We start from the raw sequence: 12,077 nt of genomic DNA, 5'->3' as shown, positions 1-12,077 counted from the left end.
GTCATCTGCAAATTTGCTGATGGTGCTGATGGTGCCCTCATCTAAATCATCAATAATGATATTAAACAGAACTGGGCCCAGCACTGACCCCTGGGGAACACCACTAGTGACCAGCCACCAACTGGATGTGGCACCATTCACCACCAGTCTCTGGGCCATCCAGCCAGTTCTTCTGAATAAAGTTGAATCCTGTCTTTTTTTTGTGTGGTTTTTTTGGTATGTTTGTTAGGGTTTTTTGTGGTGTGCTGGTTTTTGGTATTTTTTGATTAGAGGTGTATTTTTCTATAAACAGATTTGATTTTGAGCACAACATGGCAGAGATTCACACTTGTGTGAACATATTAAGGAAAAACCTATATTGTGTTCCAGGTTGTTAGATGACCCTATTACTTTTTTTGTATGTATGTTTTTTCATTAAAGAGCATTGAAACAAATTCTCTAAGGAATTGATAATTGTTTGTTGGATTACAGTTAGAGTTGTGTATTGTCAGGTTTAAATTTTACTTAGTTTTTTATATTATTTTTACTTGACTTGCCCAAAATGCCTTACAAGTATAAATGTAAGAGGTCTGTGTTTGCAGTTGCGTACTGTGGACTGATGTTGAGCACTCAGGATTTTTACACTTGCATGTTAAAAGGGAAGTCTATTGTTAGGATAGAAACAGGATAATAGCTTCCCCAAATGAGAGAAGTTTGAGTGTCTGTCACAGTATATCTAAAGCTCTTCAACTGCAGTGACATCTTTTATGAATAGATTTGTTTATGGCCTGGGAAAAAAAAATTTCTTAATGATTTTTCACCATGTTAGTTTGACCAAAAGGCAGAAGCATTTCTTACTTGTATTAGAACTGGGACTGTGTTTGAAGAGTGGGTAGAAGCAAGGGGGATAATGCAGCTCAGCCTCTTCACCTCTCTTGCAGTGGATTTCAGCATCCAGGTGCTGAGTTCTGGATCCTGGCCGTTCCAGCAGTCCTGCACGTTTGCTCTGCCATCTGAGGTGAGGCATCTGTACTTGGTTCATCCAAACGTGGAATGATCATTGGAGAAATTTGTTTATTGGGCTGATGACTCCTGGTTTGTTGTGTGTCAGAGAAGACTGGAAGTGTGTCTAGTATTTGCCTGTTTGGCCTGAGGATATTTGGAACAAGATAATTGAGTAAGGTAGTAGGAGGGAGCTGTGTGACAAATGTGATTTCTCCCATGGAAAAACTCTGTTTAATGGATCTCTCTTCAAAATATTCAGCAGTGACTAAAGCAAATTTTTGTTAGTGTATTTTTCTGGATGTGATTAATTTAAGAAACTTTTTCTTACCATTGCTTCAGCTCTGCCCAGTAAAACCTTTGGATATTACAATAATTAAGTTTCTGTTTAGTGCTTATTCAAGATAGAGAAGACATGAATACTTAACATGATAAGCAAGTTTAGTGCCTTTACCTAGAGAATGAAGGTGGCTAAACCAAATTGCTTTTTCTACCAATGAAACTTAAATACTTGTTTATATTTGTATTATTAATGACACATCAAAGGGGAAACTCAGAACAGAGGGAAATTTTCATCTGGTCTGCAGAATTTGAACACTTGGGATTTCTGTTTGTGTTATTCAGACAACATAGCAGTTGAAGGTGATCAGATTTGATGCTCCATTGTTGGTTCCATAGCATGTCCCAGTAATAGTCAGTGAAGATAATATTATTTAATTCTTTATTATTGTTGTTTCTATACAGTTAGAACGGAGCTATCAGCGATTTACTGCATTTTACGCCAGTCGCCATAGTGGAAGAAAATTAACATGGTTGTATCAGCTGTCCAAAGGGGAATTGGTTACCAATTGTTTCAAAAACAGATACACATTACAGGTAAGGACAGTGTCATGCCAGTGGAAACACTTAGTGTTGATTGCATTCAGGGGACTGGATGCAGCTGATAGAACCTTTATTGTATGTTTGTTTTATTTACTGTACTGATACTTAAGATCTGTGTTTAAAAGAAAATTGAAAAGGGAATACATGGCTTGTGGTTTAAACAGGTGTTGAACTGCATTGGGTGAGACAACTACAACCACTTTGCATAAGATCTCATGCTGCTTATATTTTGCTGTCTGCTTTCTCTCAAAAAGGAGACAAAGAAAGGGAGTTTACAACAGTGAGAAGAAACAAGATAATATCAGACCTTACTTTGTCATCAATATATGTTAACCCTGTGGTGATAGATGTTAATAAGCCACTGGCTGCCTTGTTTATAAATTAGGTTTTGTTATTCTGCTAGAGTTGAAGGGTTGTGAGGATGAGTTCAGTAGTCTGTGTAGGTTTTAATGAAGATTAAACAGGTAAGAGTCAGGGAGTGACAGAGAAAAACAAAACTGTATTAACAAGTAGAAGGATAATGTTTTGAACACCATAATAGAAGATTTGATGACCTGTCTGCAGCTAGTTAAATAATCATAATCCTGAAGGTTATGTTTAGTTAATGCTGGAAGGTGGAGTTCTGGGTGTATAAGCAACATTAGATTTTCTGTATTGTGCAAAGATTAGTTGGGTATTATCCATTGCCCAAACATTCCAGTATATGTGTTTAACTGGTGAATTTCAGGCTGTTCAAATCCAGAAAGTGTGTTTGTTCGTTCTCATTTTCTAACTTCCCCCTCTCCATTCTCCTTTTTTTGAATCTGTTAGGCATCCACATTCCAGATGGCGATTTTACTGCAGTACAACACAGAAGATGCCTATACCGTGCAGCAGCTGACAGACAGTACTCAAATAAAAATGGTAGTGACTTTGCACATTTTGCCACACTCTTGTGAACAAATCTTATGGTCTTCAGGGCACTTTTAAGAAATTGTGATTACACATGGTTGAAGCCAGAGTTGGTTTCTGTCCTGAAGGAGACTGATGCGCTCTATTCTTGATTAACTTTCTTTCCTGGTTTACTTTTCTGTAACATAACTGCCTGGTCTTCTCATGAATCTTAGTGCATGTGTACTCTGTTCATGACTGGAGTGAATTGTCTAGCTTCCTGCTGGCAGTTTTCAGTGTTTCACTACATACATTTTAATGTTAAAAGGCAACATTCTAGCAAAACCAGTATTTTTCCTAAATGACTGATGGGAGCATCTGTCATTCTTTCACATATCGAGGCTTTTGTACACGAACATAGTAGAAGCTGCACTTTCATTGGCTAAGTCTCTCCTGTGGAAAAGGTTCCCTCCTTTTCTTTCCAAGTAGACTTTATGGTCCACAGTTTATTTGGCATCTGTGACCTTTAGTAGTAGGTTTGAATCAAGTCTGCTCAAACTTGTGGAAAGTTAGGGTATTCCTAGTCAGTGAGATCTTCTAGAAATGTATATCTAGGAAGTTACTGCTGCTGGTGGTTTTACAGCATACTCAGAAGTCTTAGGGGGTTGCCCTTTGTTATAGGTACTTGTTTGCAGAGGTATATATATATTTATGTAAAATAAGTATTTAGCCCAAGTTATAGTTGGACCAGAGTAAAACACTTTATACAGCTGAAAACTAACTGCGTGGATCCCAGAAGATTTCTTATGTGGTAAAATAGCAGCTTTGCAAGCCTGCACAGAACATTATCAGTAGTGGAGCTATCTGGGTGACCAACCAGCAACAGCAACCAGAACAGATTCCTAGTACAAGCAAGAAAGGAGAAAGCTGTTAATCAGAAAGCAGTGCTTGCTTTCTGAAGTTTGAGCTCGCCATGCTATATATATTTGCATGGATTGAGAAAAATTATTTCTTAGCTTATAAATCTGCTAGCAAAATAGTTCCTAAAACAGCAGCTGGAAAGGTCTGTTGTTTGGAATTAGCCTTTCTTAAGAATTCTGTTATTTGACCAATGCAAGAAGAATATGTCATAACACCTGAAAAGGGCCTTACTACATTTTATTCCTGTGAACGGCATTTTTACTGCTTTGCTTCCCCTCATTTTGCAGTGTTCTGCACTCACTAGTTCTTAATTTAAATCTGTGCATTTTTGTTCAAGTTTTTAAGCTGAGAGAGGTTCTGTCTATCTGCCTGATAATATTTTCTGTAATTTTTTAGGATATCTTGGCACAAGTTCTACAGATACTGTTGAAATCAAAATTGCTTGTAAGTACTCTTGCTTTTTTATAACCTACTTAACATACAGCAAAATGTATTACTGACTATTTATTTATTTGTTTGTTTATTTGCAGGTTTTGGAAGATGAAAATGCAAATGTTGATGAAGTGGAGTTGAAACCAGATACTTTAATAAAACTGTACCTTGGTTACAAAAAGTAAGGAAAAACAAACAGCATGCATCACATATGTATAATGGGTAGCATCCTCCTCTGCTTTCAAAATCTGGGTAAAATATAGTATACCTGGGATGAAATCCTCAGGGTTCAAGTGCCAATTCAAGTAAAGATCCAATGTGTACCAACTTTAAGGGAGAGGGCTGGCAAGTTGGGGGGATGGGTAAGATTACAACTGTCTGACTTTGACTTTGTCATAAAGTCTGTCAAGGCCTGGACATATTTTCCTATATCCTTTTTGTTCCTCGATTCATGGCTAATTCTTGTATAATTTATTTTGTGTAAGAAATGGTGCTGGTTTTTACTGAGGTGCACTTGGCAAAACACATGGTATTTCATAAGGTTACAGTACTGTACAGTGACCAGCAAAGGTCAAAGTCATAAATGTTCATTCACTAGAGCTAACATGAAAAGATCAGGCTGGTTTTAGAACCTCAGAGTGTACAGTGATTTGAAAACTTAGTAAACAGGACTTTCAGTAGGTTTTATTACCTACTTTAACCAGTGTTCCTTTCAACAGTTGTGAATTTAAGCTGTTTACAGTACTGTAGTCACTTTTTATCATGCATACCAGAGCATAGATGTAAACATGCACAAATTCAGTGAGGAGTTCAGTGCTTTCTGAAGATAAGATCTCAAGTGAAAGAAACATTTTAAAACCTTTCCTTGTATTTCTCTCTTTATCTTCTTTCTATCCCCCTTTACCAAAAAAATTAACGGTTTGAGAATTTGTGGTCAGTTATGTTAATGCAGTGATGGAAAGAGCTCAGTGTTGCTGAATTATGCAGCTCTCTGATTCTCACTTTATGACACACAACACTGTGTTAAATAAATAGCAGATCCCTCTCCAGTGCAGCCAACAGGCAGAGCAGAGCCCCGAGCACATTGATGCTCTTACTGAGGTTTGTTCCCCACTTGTAACACAGCACTTTGTCTTCAGAGTGGTCACGTGTGGTAGTGGGCTCACCTCAGCACAGGTATCAGCACTGGGGAGGTGTGAAAGGAAGGCAAAATTCAGTTTTACAGACCAAATGGATTTCTCCACTTTACAGAATCCAGTCTGTAAATCAGGTCATTCTATTTCCACTGGCTTCCTTTGTCCCATTCACTGACTTGAAGCTTCTTACTAAACATAAAAATGTTTCAAATACAGTGTAATCATACAGTGCTAAGTTAGACCTAACAGATCACTAGGTTGGATTCTCTAAGTCATGAAATACACAACCACCAAAAAGGTATTTTGGTTTCTTGGTTGGTTGCAGGTTGTTTTTTCAAATTTTTATTACTTTTTTTAAACTTGAATAAGATTGTCTAAAGTTTTCAGAAGACCCAAAGTCCTTTGTTGTAAAGCAATTGCAGTAGTGTGGGTTTTATTTTGGAGTTGGGTATTGTTCACGGTTTGTTCTTTGTTTCTTTGGTTGGTTTTTAAACAGGCTAATTGTTTGATTAACTTTTACTTTTCTTTACAGCAAAAAATTAAGGGTAAACATCAATGTGCCAATGAAGACTGAACAGAAGCAGGAGCAAGAAACTACACACAAAAATATAGAGGAAGATAGGAAACTACTGATTCAGGTGAGTTGTACTGCAGAATGCTGCCATGAATTCAGAGTCACAGCTTTGTAATCCTTTAATGAAGCTTACTGTGGGGTTTTCTTATTTTTAACTCCCAACACAGTACACTGCAATGGCATGTTGTCTTCCAATAAAAATTGTGTTTAAAATGCTCTTAAAGGTAACTGAAGTCTAATAGAAAATGGAGAAAAGCTTCTCTACAGATAAACATGTTGTTCACACTTGTTCTAACCTGATCTGGATGAGTGTTTGGGTTCTATGGATGCACACACTCACCAGACCTTGTCCTGGCTGAAAACTAGTAATACCCAGTATGAAATTAACAGTGATTTTGTATTAGTTCATTCACAATCCACTTGAGAAGCAAAGAAGCAGGGGAAGGAAATACAGAAGTACTACTGAGAGAGCATCACAGTAAGGTTAATATAGAAAGAAGGCTGTTTGTTACACAAGTAGTTTTGTGTTGCTCTTGGTACCAGTTGGTGCTGTCATGACTGACTGACCGTACACACAGTTCTTAAAATTCATGTGTCGAAGCCACTTCTGGTGACTGTGTGCTCTGAGTTCTTAAATTTTGTGTAAGCAGCTGACATTTGTGGGCAGGCTTCTCCTGTCTGGTACTCGAGTTTATGACAGTGCTTCTGTGCTAGCAGATATGATCTGCTCAGGAATTGAAATGGCTTTATCCAAGAGGACAGGTAGTTTGGTCCTATGCACACCTTTCTGACTTTCTCTGCAGGCTGCTATTGTGAGAATCATGAAAATGAGGAAGGTTCTAAAACACCAGCAACTGCTTGGAGAAGTGCTAACACAGCTGTCCTCAAGGTTCAAGCCACGAGTTCCAGTAATTAAGGTATGTGAGAACCACATCTCTCAACCTCTATTCCAGAAGGTGAGGGCATGTATATAGAGACAAAGCACATGCTCCTGAATTAAAAAGAAAAGCTAAGGAGATGGGATGGATAAGGACAGATTTTTTGAGTTCTAAGTAGGAAATATTTGAAGCACAAATACTGCATTTCCCTTATGGCAATGTGCATGTTTTGCATTGTTGGCAGTGGTAAAATAGTAGCTTGATTGCATCTTTTCACTTCAGTGCCAGCTTACTGGAGCTTTTGCTCCAGGCTTACCTTTTGTTCCTGCTCTCCCAGTTGTAGGAGTACAGCCAGCCTCTGGGATGGCTCAATAAAACAGTTTCTTGATCTCTTTTAGAATAAAAATGTTGGGGAGAGAGACATTGTATTTAATTACTTATTATGTTGATTCTATTAATTAAGGTATACTAACTTCTTCATCAGTTTATTTAAGTGGGCTCACCTGTGGTGTTTATATACACAGCCAAGGTGATAGTTGGGGCAAAGAACAGGCAGTAGAGTAGTTGTATAAACTGGCACCAGCTCTGAGCTGGAGCTGGTCAGGCAGTGACACAGGCAGCTCCTGACTGCAGCTCCTGTCTTTAGTGACAGTAAGCACTCTGCATCTTGGTTTAACTCTTTATTTGCTGTCTTACTATGAAGTTGCTCAGCACACTGATGATGGGTTGATCTCCCTGTCACTTCCCTGGAATGGCACCGAGTAAGTGTAATTGAGTTTAGTGGATTAGCAAAGTCCTCTGCTTGGATGTGGTCAGAAACAGGAGAGCCAACTGCCACGGTTTGTGCCCTTTGTCTGCTCCCATCCCCTTGAGGGCCAAAATCATCCCGAGTTTGTAGCAACCACTGGCTTTTCTGCCAGTGTCCCACTGCTTACCTCTGTTCCTCCCGCAGAAATGCATCGACATTCTCATTGAGAAGGAGTACTTGGAACGTGTAGATGGTGAGAAGGACACCTACAGTTACTTGGCTTAACATTTTTATTAGCAATTACTTGACTGTGTGACACTCAGCAAATAGGTATGTGATGGAAAGAATGAAAGCGACGGAACTTCATAGCAGCCACTCTGCTGCCATTTGGACCTCCCTTTTTAATACCTGAGACCAGGACTCCCATCAGCCAGTCTCAGATTTACATCAGAACTGCTCAGGATTGATACATTTCAAGTATGTAAATATGGACACCAATGCCATTTAACCTAATTTAAGAACAGAAAGGAATCAAACCCTTCTCCTTTAAGGGTTGCATGCTACTGCATTTAAATCAATACATTGGCTATATGATAAACAGCTGCCATCACAGGCAGTACTTATACATGTTGGCAGCACTTGGAGAGCGAGTCTGAATGGACCCATGTGTAATCTGCTATGATTAACCATTTGTATAGTGTGTTTCATTTTTTAATGTGTGATAAATAAAAAAAAATTAAAAGATTTCTGTACAAGTTGCATTTGGTTTTATTGTTTCAAGATTCATGAATTATCTTTCTAAATGTAAATAAAAGATATAATGGTTATGAAAGCTACAGAAACTCGTTTTGCTTTTGCTCCCCATTTTCTGGTGATTTAAGCACATTTTGTTCTCTGTCATCTTATTTCTCTTTTAAAAGGAAATGCCTGTGCTTGGAAAAGGAAGTTGTGATGATTTCACAAGGTAATGCAGAATAGAAAATGCTTAGAATATATGTAGTGATACTTGGTCATCCTAAATTGGAGCTGTTTTTAATATTGCTCATTGTGCTAGAAAATGCATCACACTTGCTTAAATGCTACCCAGAATAAATGAGGTTTAGGTTGCTCATTTTTTTGACTAGAACAGAAAAGGGAGTGTGTTCCTAAAGATTAATTCCCATTAAATGCAACCTGTGATGGGAATTAGAATACTTTTGAGTATCATTATACATATTAACCTCATTCCATTCTTCTCACAACATTTTATGAAATGAGTATTAGCTTTCCACATGCTACAAGCAAAATGCTCCCAACCTCCCAGGTTTCAGTTTTGATAATTTATATCTTCTAATCTACAAGCAAAATGCTCCCAACCTCCCAGGCTTCAGTTTTGGTAATTTATATCTTCTAATCCTGATGGTGAAAAGAACTTTATTTCTGTAGCCAAATCCTTTTTTCCCTCTAGAATGTGTGGTTTGTTCAGCCTTTCTTGTCACAGGAAGAAAGGGAAGCCAGGTTTTGTGTTGCTGATGTTCTTCTCTTGAGGGAAACTTAATTTGTCCTGGTTACAGTTGAACTCTGACCTCCAAAAATGTTTTAAGTTTTAAAAAAATAATTATGGAGCACTATTAGATGTGATCCAGACAGATGGGGAAAATGGGGGGGTAGGTTCATCCATAGTTGAGATTTTGCATGCTTGCTATTCCTGTTCTGAAAGAACTTTAATTGCACTAATGACTGCCAATATGGTATCTTGCATAGAAGCATCTTGCTGTTTAGTTTCAAAATTGCTTTTGGAAATTTACAAGAGTGGAGCTTGTGCTGCTTAACTGTGATGGCTCTTTTTTAAAGTATTAGCATTAGTATTAAGATGCTGCTTTGGTTTTATAAAACTTTCCTAGCAGAAAGTTCAGGGCCAATAGATTTTTGTAGCAGGATATAAGAGTGGTATGATGACAGAAACAACCTGAACTGTGTTTTTAGGTAGAAGATCAGAAAAGGCTCTGAGCTGCCTCTTAAAAAGCCAAGCCTTATCCCAGGGCTGGTTATAGCAGTGCTGCTTTGTGTATGCAATACAGTGCTGCTCTGTCCATTCAGCTTCAGCAAAGAGCCATGCTCTAACCAAGCAGGGAAGGGAAAAAAAAAAGTCCAGAAGTAAAAACGTCCTCTCAAGAGGAAGATGAGGTGTGAATTCTTAATTCTTACTTGGCACACCACAGAGCAGGAGGGCAGGTATAGCAGCACTGCCTGCTGTACCTGAGAGTAGAAGCAGCAGTGCTGAACACACAGCCCCAGGTTGGAGTCCCCTCAGCACAAAAGGGACAGGAGTTCTTGAAATCAGTTTTGCAAGCACTGGATCCCTCTGCCTGTCCTCCCACTCCAGCTGCTTTGCCTGGAGCACTGTGCAATAGGCTGCAGAGTTCACTCTCTACTGGCCCATAAGAAAAGCCTGTGGTAGCCCTGTACAAGACCCAAGCAGACAGCTACCTGCAATTTAACTTTGTTTTAAAACATATACATCTCTTAATATTTTATATATATGTAATTACTGTTGCATTCTTTTAGTTTGGTGCTTCAGGGAAACCAGAGCTGAGGATACTTTGTACCACAGATCTATCTTGAAAGTAATGTTTGGCACAGAAATCTCAGCTATTCTGGGGGTTTTCTTTGGGCAGTGGACCCTTTTTTCCCTCCCAATAAATGCATCTGCTGCTAATGATGGATGAGGCACAAGTAGAGAAAGACTGAAATAAGGAAGTGCAGCTGTTACTGCGACAAGAGGTTAGATGTAGGAGCAAGTGTAGGGTTTTCTAGGCTGCATCCATTACTCTAGAGAGTGGGAATGCAGCTGTATACCAAGAAACTGCATGATGATGGCAACTGTCTTACTTAAGTGCTATATGCTGCAGCACCATTGCCCTGAGACTCATGTCTCCTATGTTGTTGATGTCTGCAGATTAATCTTAAATGTGACCTGAAGTAACAGAAAGGGACAAGTAAGGAGTTGCCTTTGCTCAGAAGTTACAAGTTAAATTCCCATTGCTTGCTCAATTGGCTGACACAAAAATCCAACTCAGTTCCAGTAAAAATGAAGAAGTTCAAGTATCCTTTTATTCAAGGTTGAAAAATGTACCACACCACATTATTGCAAAAGTTCATAGGTACAAAACACTTTGCAGCTGGTGAGAAGGCAATAAAAAGTTGGGGTTTTTTTAAAATTTGTTACTATAAATTACTGTTACAGTACTTTGCAAATACAGAATTTCAAATTGCATCATTTTTCTTTTTCTAAAATTGCCCACAGTACTAGAAATTCCTGAAGATAAGGCAGCTGTTTGTTTAAAAGAAGAGGTAGCTGGTGTCAAGGGATTTCCATTTCTCTTTCAATGCCCACATACTTAAGGGCATCAGCTTGGCTATATCTGAAATTAAAAAAAATAAAACCACAAATAAAAACCAGTGACATGGAACTTTCCAGCTTCATTGTTCTGACATAACAGAACAGCACTATAGCCTGCAATACTCCCATACTTAGATTTCCCATAGTTTCTGCACCAGCTGGGACTCTTTCACCTTGAGTGTCACAATGCTAGTGTTTTGTTTCCTCTTATCAGCCCCTGCTAAAAGCAGTTTCTTGAGCACTCAGCATTGTTTTGCACCAGCAAATTCACACAAGGAGTAAAAGTGTGGAATTTTAAAGTTCATTTTAGTTAGTGGAAAGCAACTGCATTTCTCAAGGCTGATTTAAACAGTATAGTCACTGGACAGCATAGTTTTCTTCAAGTGAGATGACTTTAGAAGGAAGTATGAACACACTCTTAGCAAGCACTTCTCTGTAATAACACAATGCTTCTTGCTGAGTGATGGGACCTAGGAAACCCTACTGGGTAAAGTGTGTTATGCAGGTCAGTCCCCATTTGTCACTAAACTTTGCTACATACAAGCTGCAGTTCCAGGTTTGCAGGCTCTTAACCAATGCTGCTTTGCTCAAGTCAGTCTTATTATGACACCTGACTTAAAGAAGCAACCTGGGGATAGCTGCTGCTTTGCTCAAGTCAGTCTTATTATGACACTTGACTTAAAGAAGCAACAGCTACCTGCAATTTAACTAACTTTGCTGCTGCTTTTAACTGCTGAGAACCAGGACCAGGCAGGCACAGTAATTAACTATGAGCTGGGCAGAGATCCTGAAAGCTAATCCAGTCTATGACAAAGAAATGACAAAATCCATCTACGCACCTGTAGTCAAAAAACAGTTCTTCACCAGTCTGAATGGCTCTTTTAGCAAATATTCCTATTCTGTGATCACCGTTAACCATCATCACTGTAGAAAAGAAATTTAAACTTATGTTAATACAAATACTGATACAATGTGCATGCTAAATAAGCATCTCAACATTTCATACATTGCTAGAAAGCAAGTAAATCTACTTACCTTTTGCATAGCAGTTGGGATTTACTGAATGGTTTGCAAATCTAATTTTGTTGCCCTTGCGTGTTGCATCAACCACAAAATCTAAGGGGGCGGAAAAAACAACAAAACCCACAAATGATGGATAGGTCACCTACAAACAAATCCTTATGTTTAATACCTAGTGTGCTTGGATTTTGGCAGCTGGAGAAGATAACTGCACAGCTTCCCACACAGAAGACCTGGGACACATCATCCTACA

At 38.6% G+C, this 12,077-nt stretch overlaps 2 protein-coding genes across 6 annotated transcripts in view; one reads left to right on the top strand and one right to left on the bottom strand.

Moving 5' to 3' along the window:
* The first annotated feature begins 889 nt into the window (after nt 1–889).
* Nucleotides 890–8,254, top strand: CUL1 (cullin 1). Its single transcript, XM_009077855.1, has 8 exons — nt 890–997; nt 1,726–1,857; nt 2,674–2,766; nt 4,051–4,098; nt 4,185–4,267; nt 5,755–5,860; nt 6,600–6,713; nt 7,627–8,254. The coding sequence occupies exons 1-8, from the start codon at nt 890–892 to the stop codon at nt 7,705–7,707; spliced, it is 765 nt and encodes a 254-aa protein (XP_009076103.1). The 3' UTR covers nt 7,708–8,254.
* Nucleotides 8,255–10,481: 2,227 nt separating this feature from the next.
* The window catches only part of EZH2 (enhancer of zeste 2 polycomb repressive complex 2 subunit), a 29,292-nt gene continuing 27,696 nt past the window's right edge, over nt 10,482–12,077 (bottom strand). For all 5 annotated transcript variants that reach the window (XM_009077850.1, XM_009077851.1, XM_009077852.1 and 2 more), the window contains 3 exons: nt 11,840–11,920; nt 11,644–11,728; nt 10,482–10,826 (listed from right to left, as the gene is read on the bottom strand). In XM_009077850.1, coding sequence (XP_009076098.1) covers nt 10,766–10,826; nt 11,644–11,728; nt 11,840–11,920 — 227 coding nt within the window. In that variant the 3' untranslated portion in view covers nt 10,482–10,765. The remainder of the gene's footprint in view (nt 10,827–11,643; nt 11,729–11,839; nt 11,921–12,077) is intronic.

This window comes from Acanthisitta chloris, unplaced genomic scaffold, assembly GCF_000695815.1.
Source record: "Acanthisitta chloris isolate BGI_N310 unplaced genomic scaffold, ASM69581v1 scaffold6197, whole genome shotgun sequence".
NCBI classification, from domain to species: domain Eukaryota; kingdom Metazoa; phylum Chordata; class Aves; order Passeriformes; family Acanthisittidae; genus Acanthisitta; species Acanthisitta chloris.
Note: the sequence above shows the minus strand (reverse complement) of the source record. Positions and strands in the feature narration are given on the sequence as shown.

Bases quoted from the DNA above. Each gene is read 5' to 3' on its own strand.
- CUL1 (XM_009077855.1), top strand. From the start codon at position 890: ATGCAGCTCAGCCTCTTCACCTCTCTTGCAGTGGATTTCAGCATCCAG. The intron at 998-1,725 runs GTGAGGCATCTG...GTTTCTATACAG, and splicing joins CGTTTGCTCTGCCATCTGAG to TTAGAACGGAGCTATCAGCG. The intron at 1,858-2,673 runs GTAAGGACAGTG...TGAATCTGTTAG, and splicing joins AAAACAGATACACATTACAG to GCATCCACATTCCAGATGGC.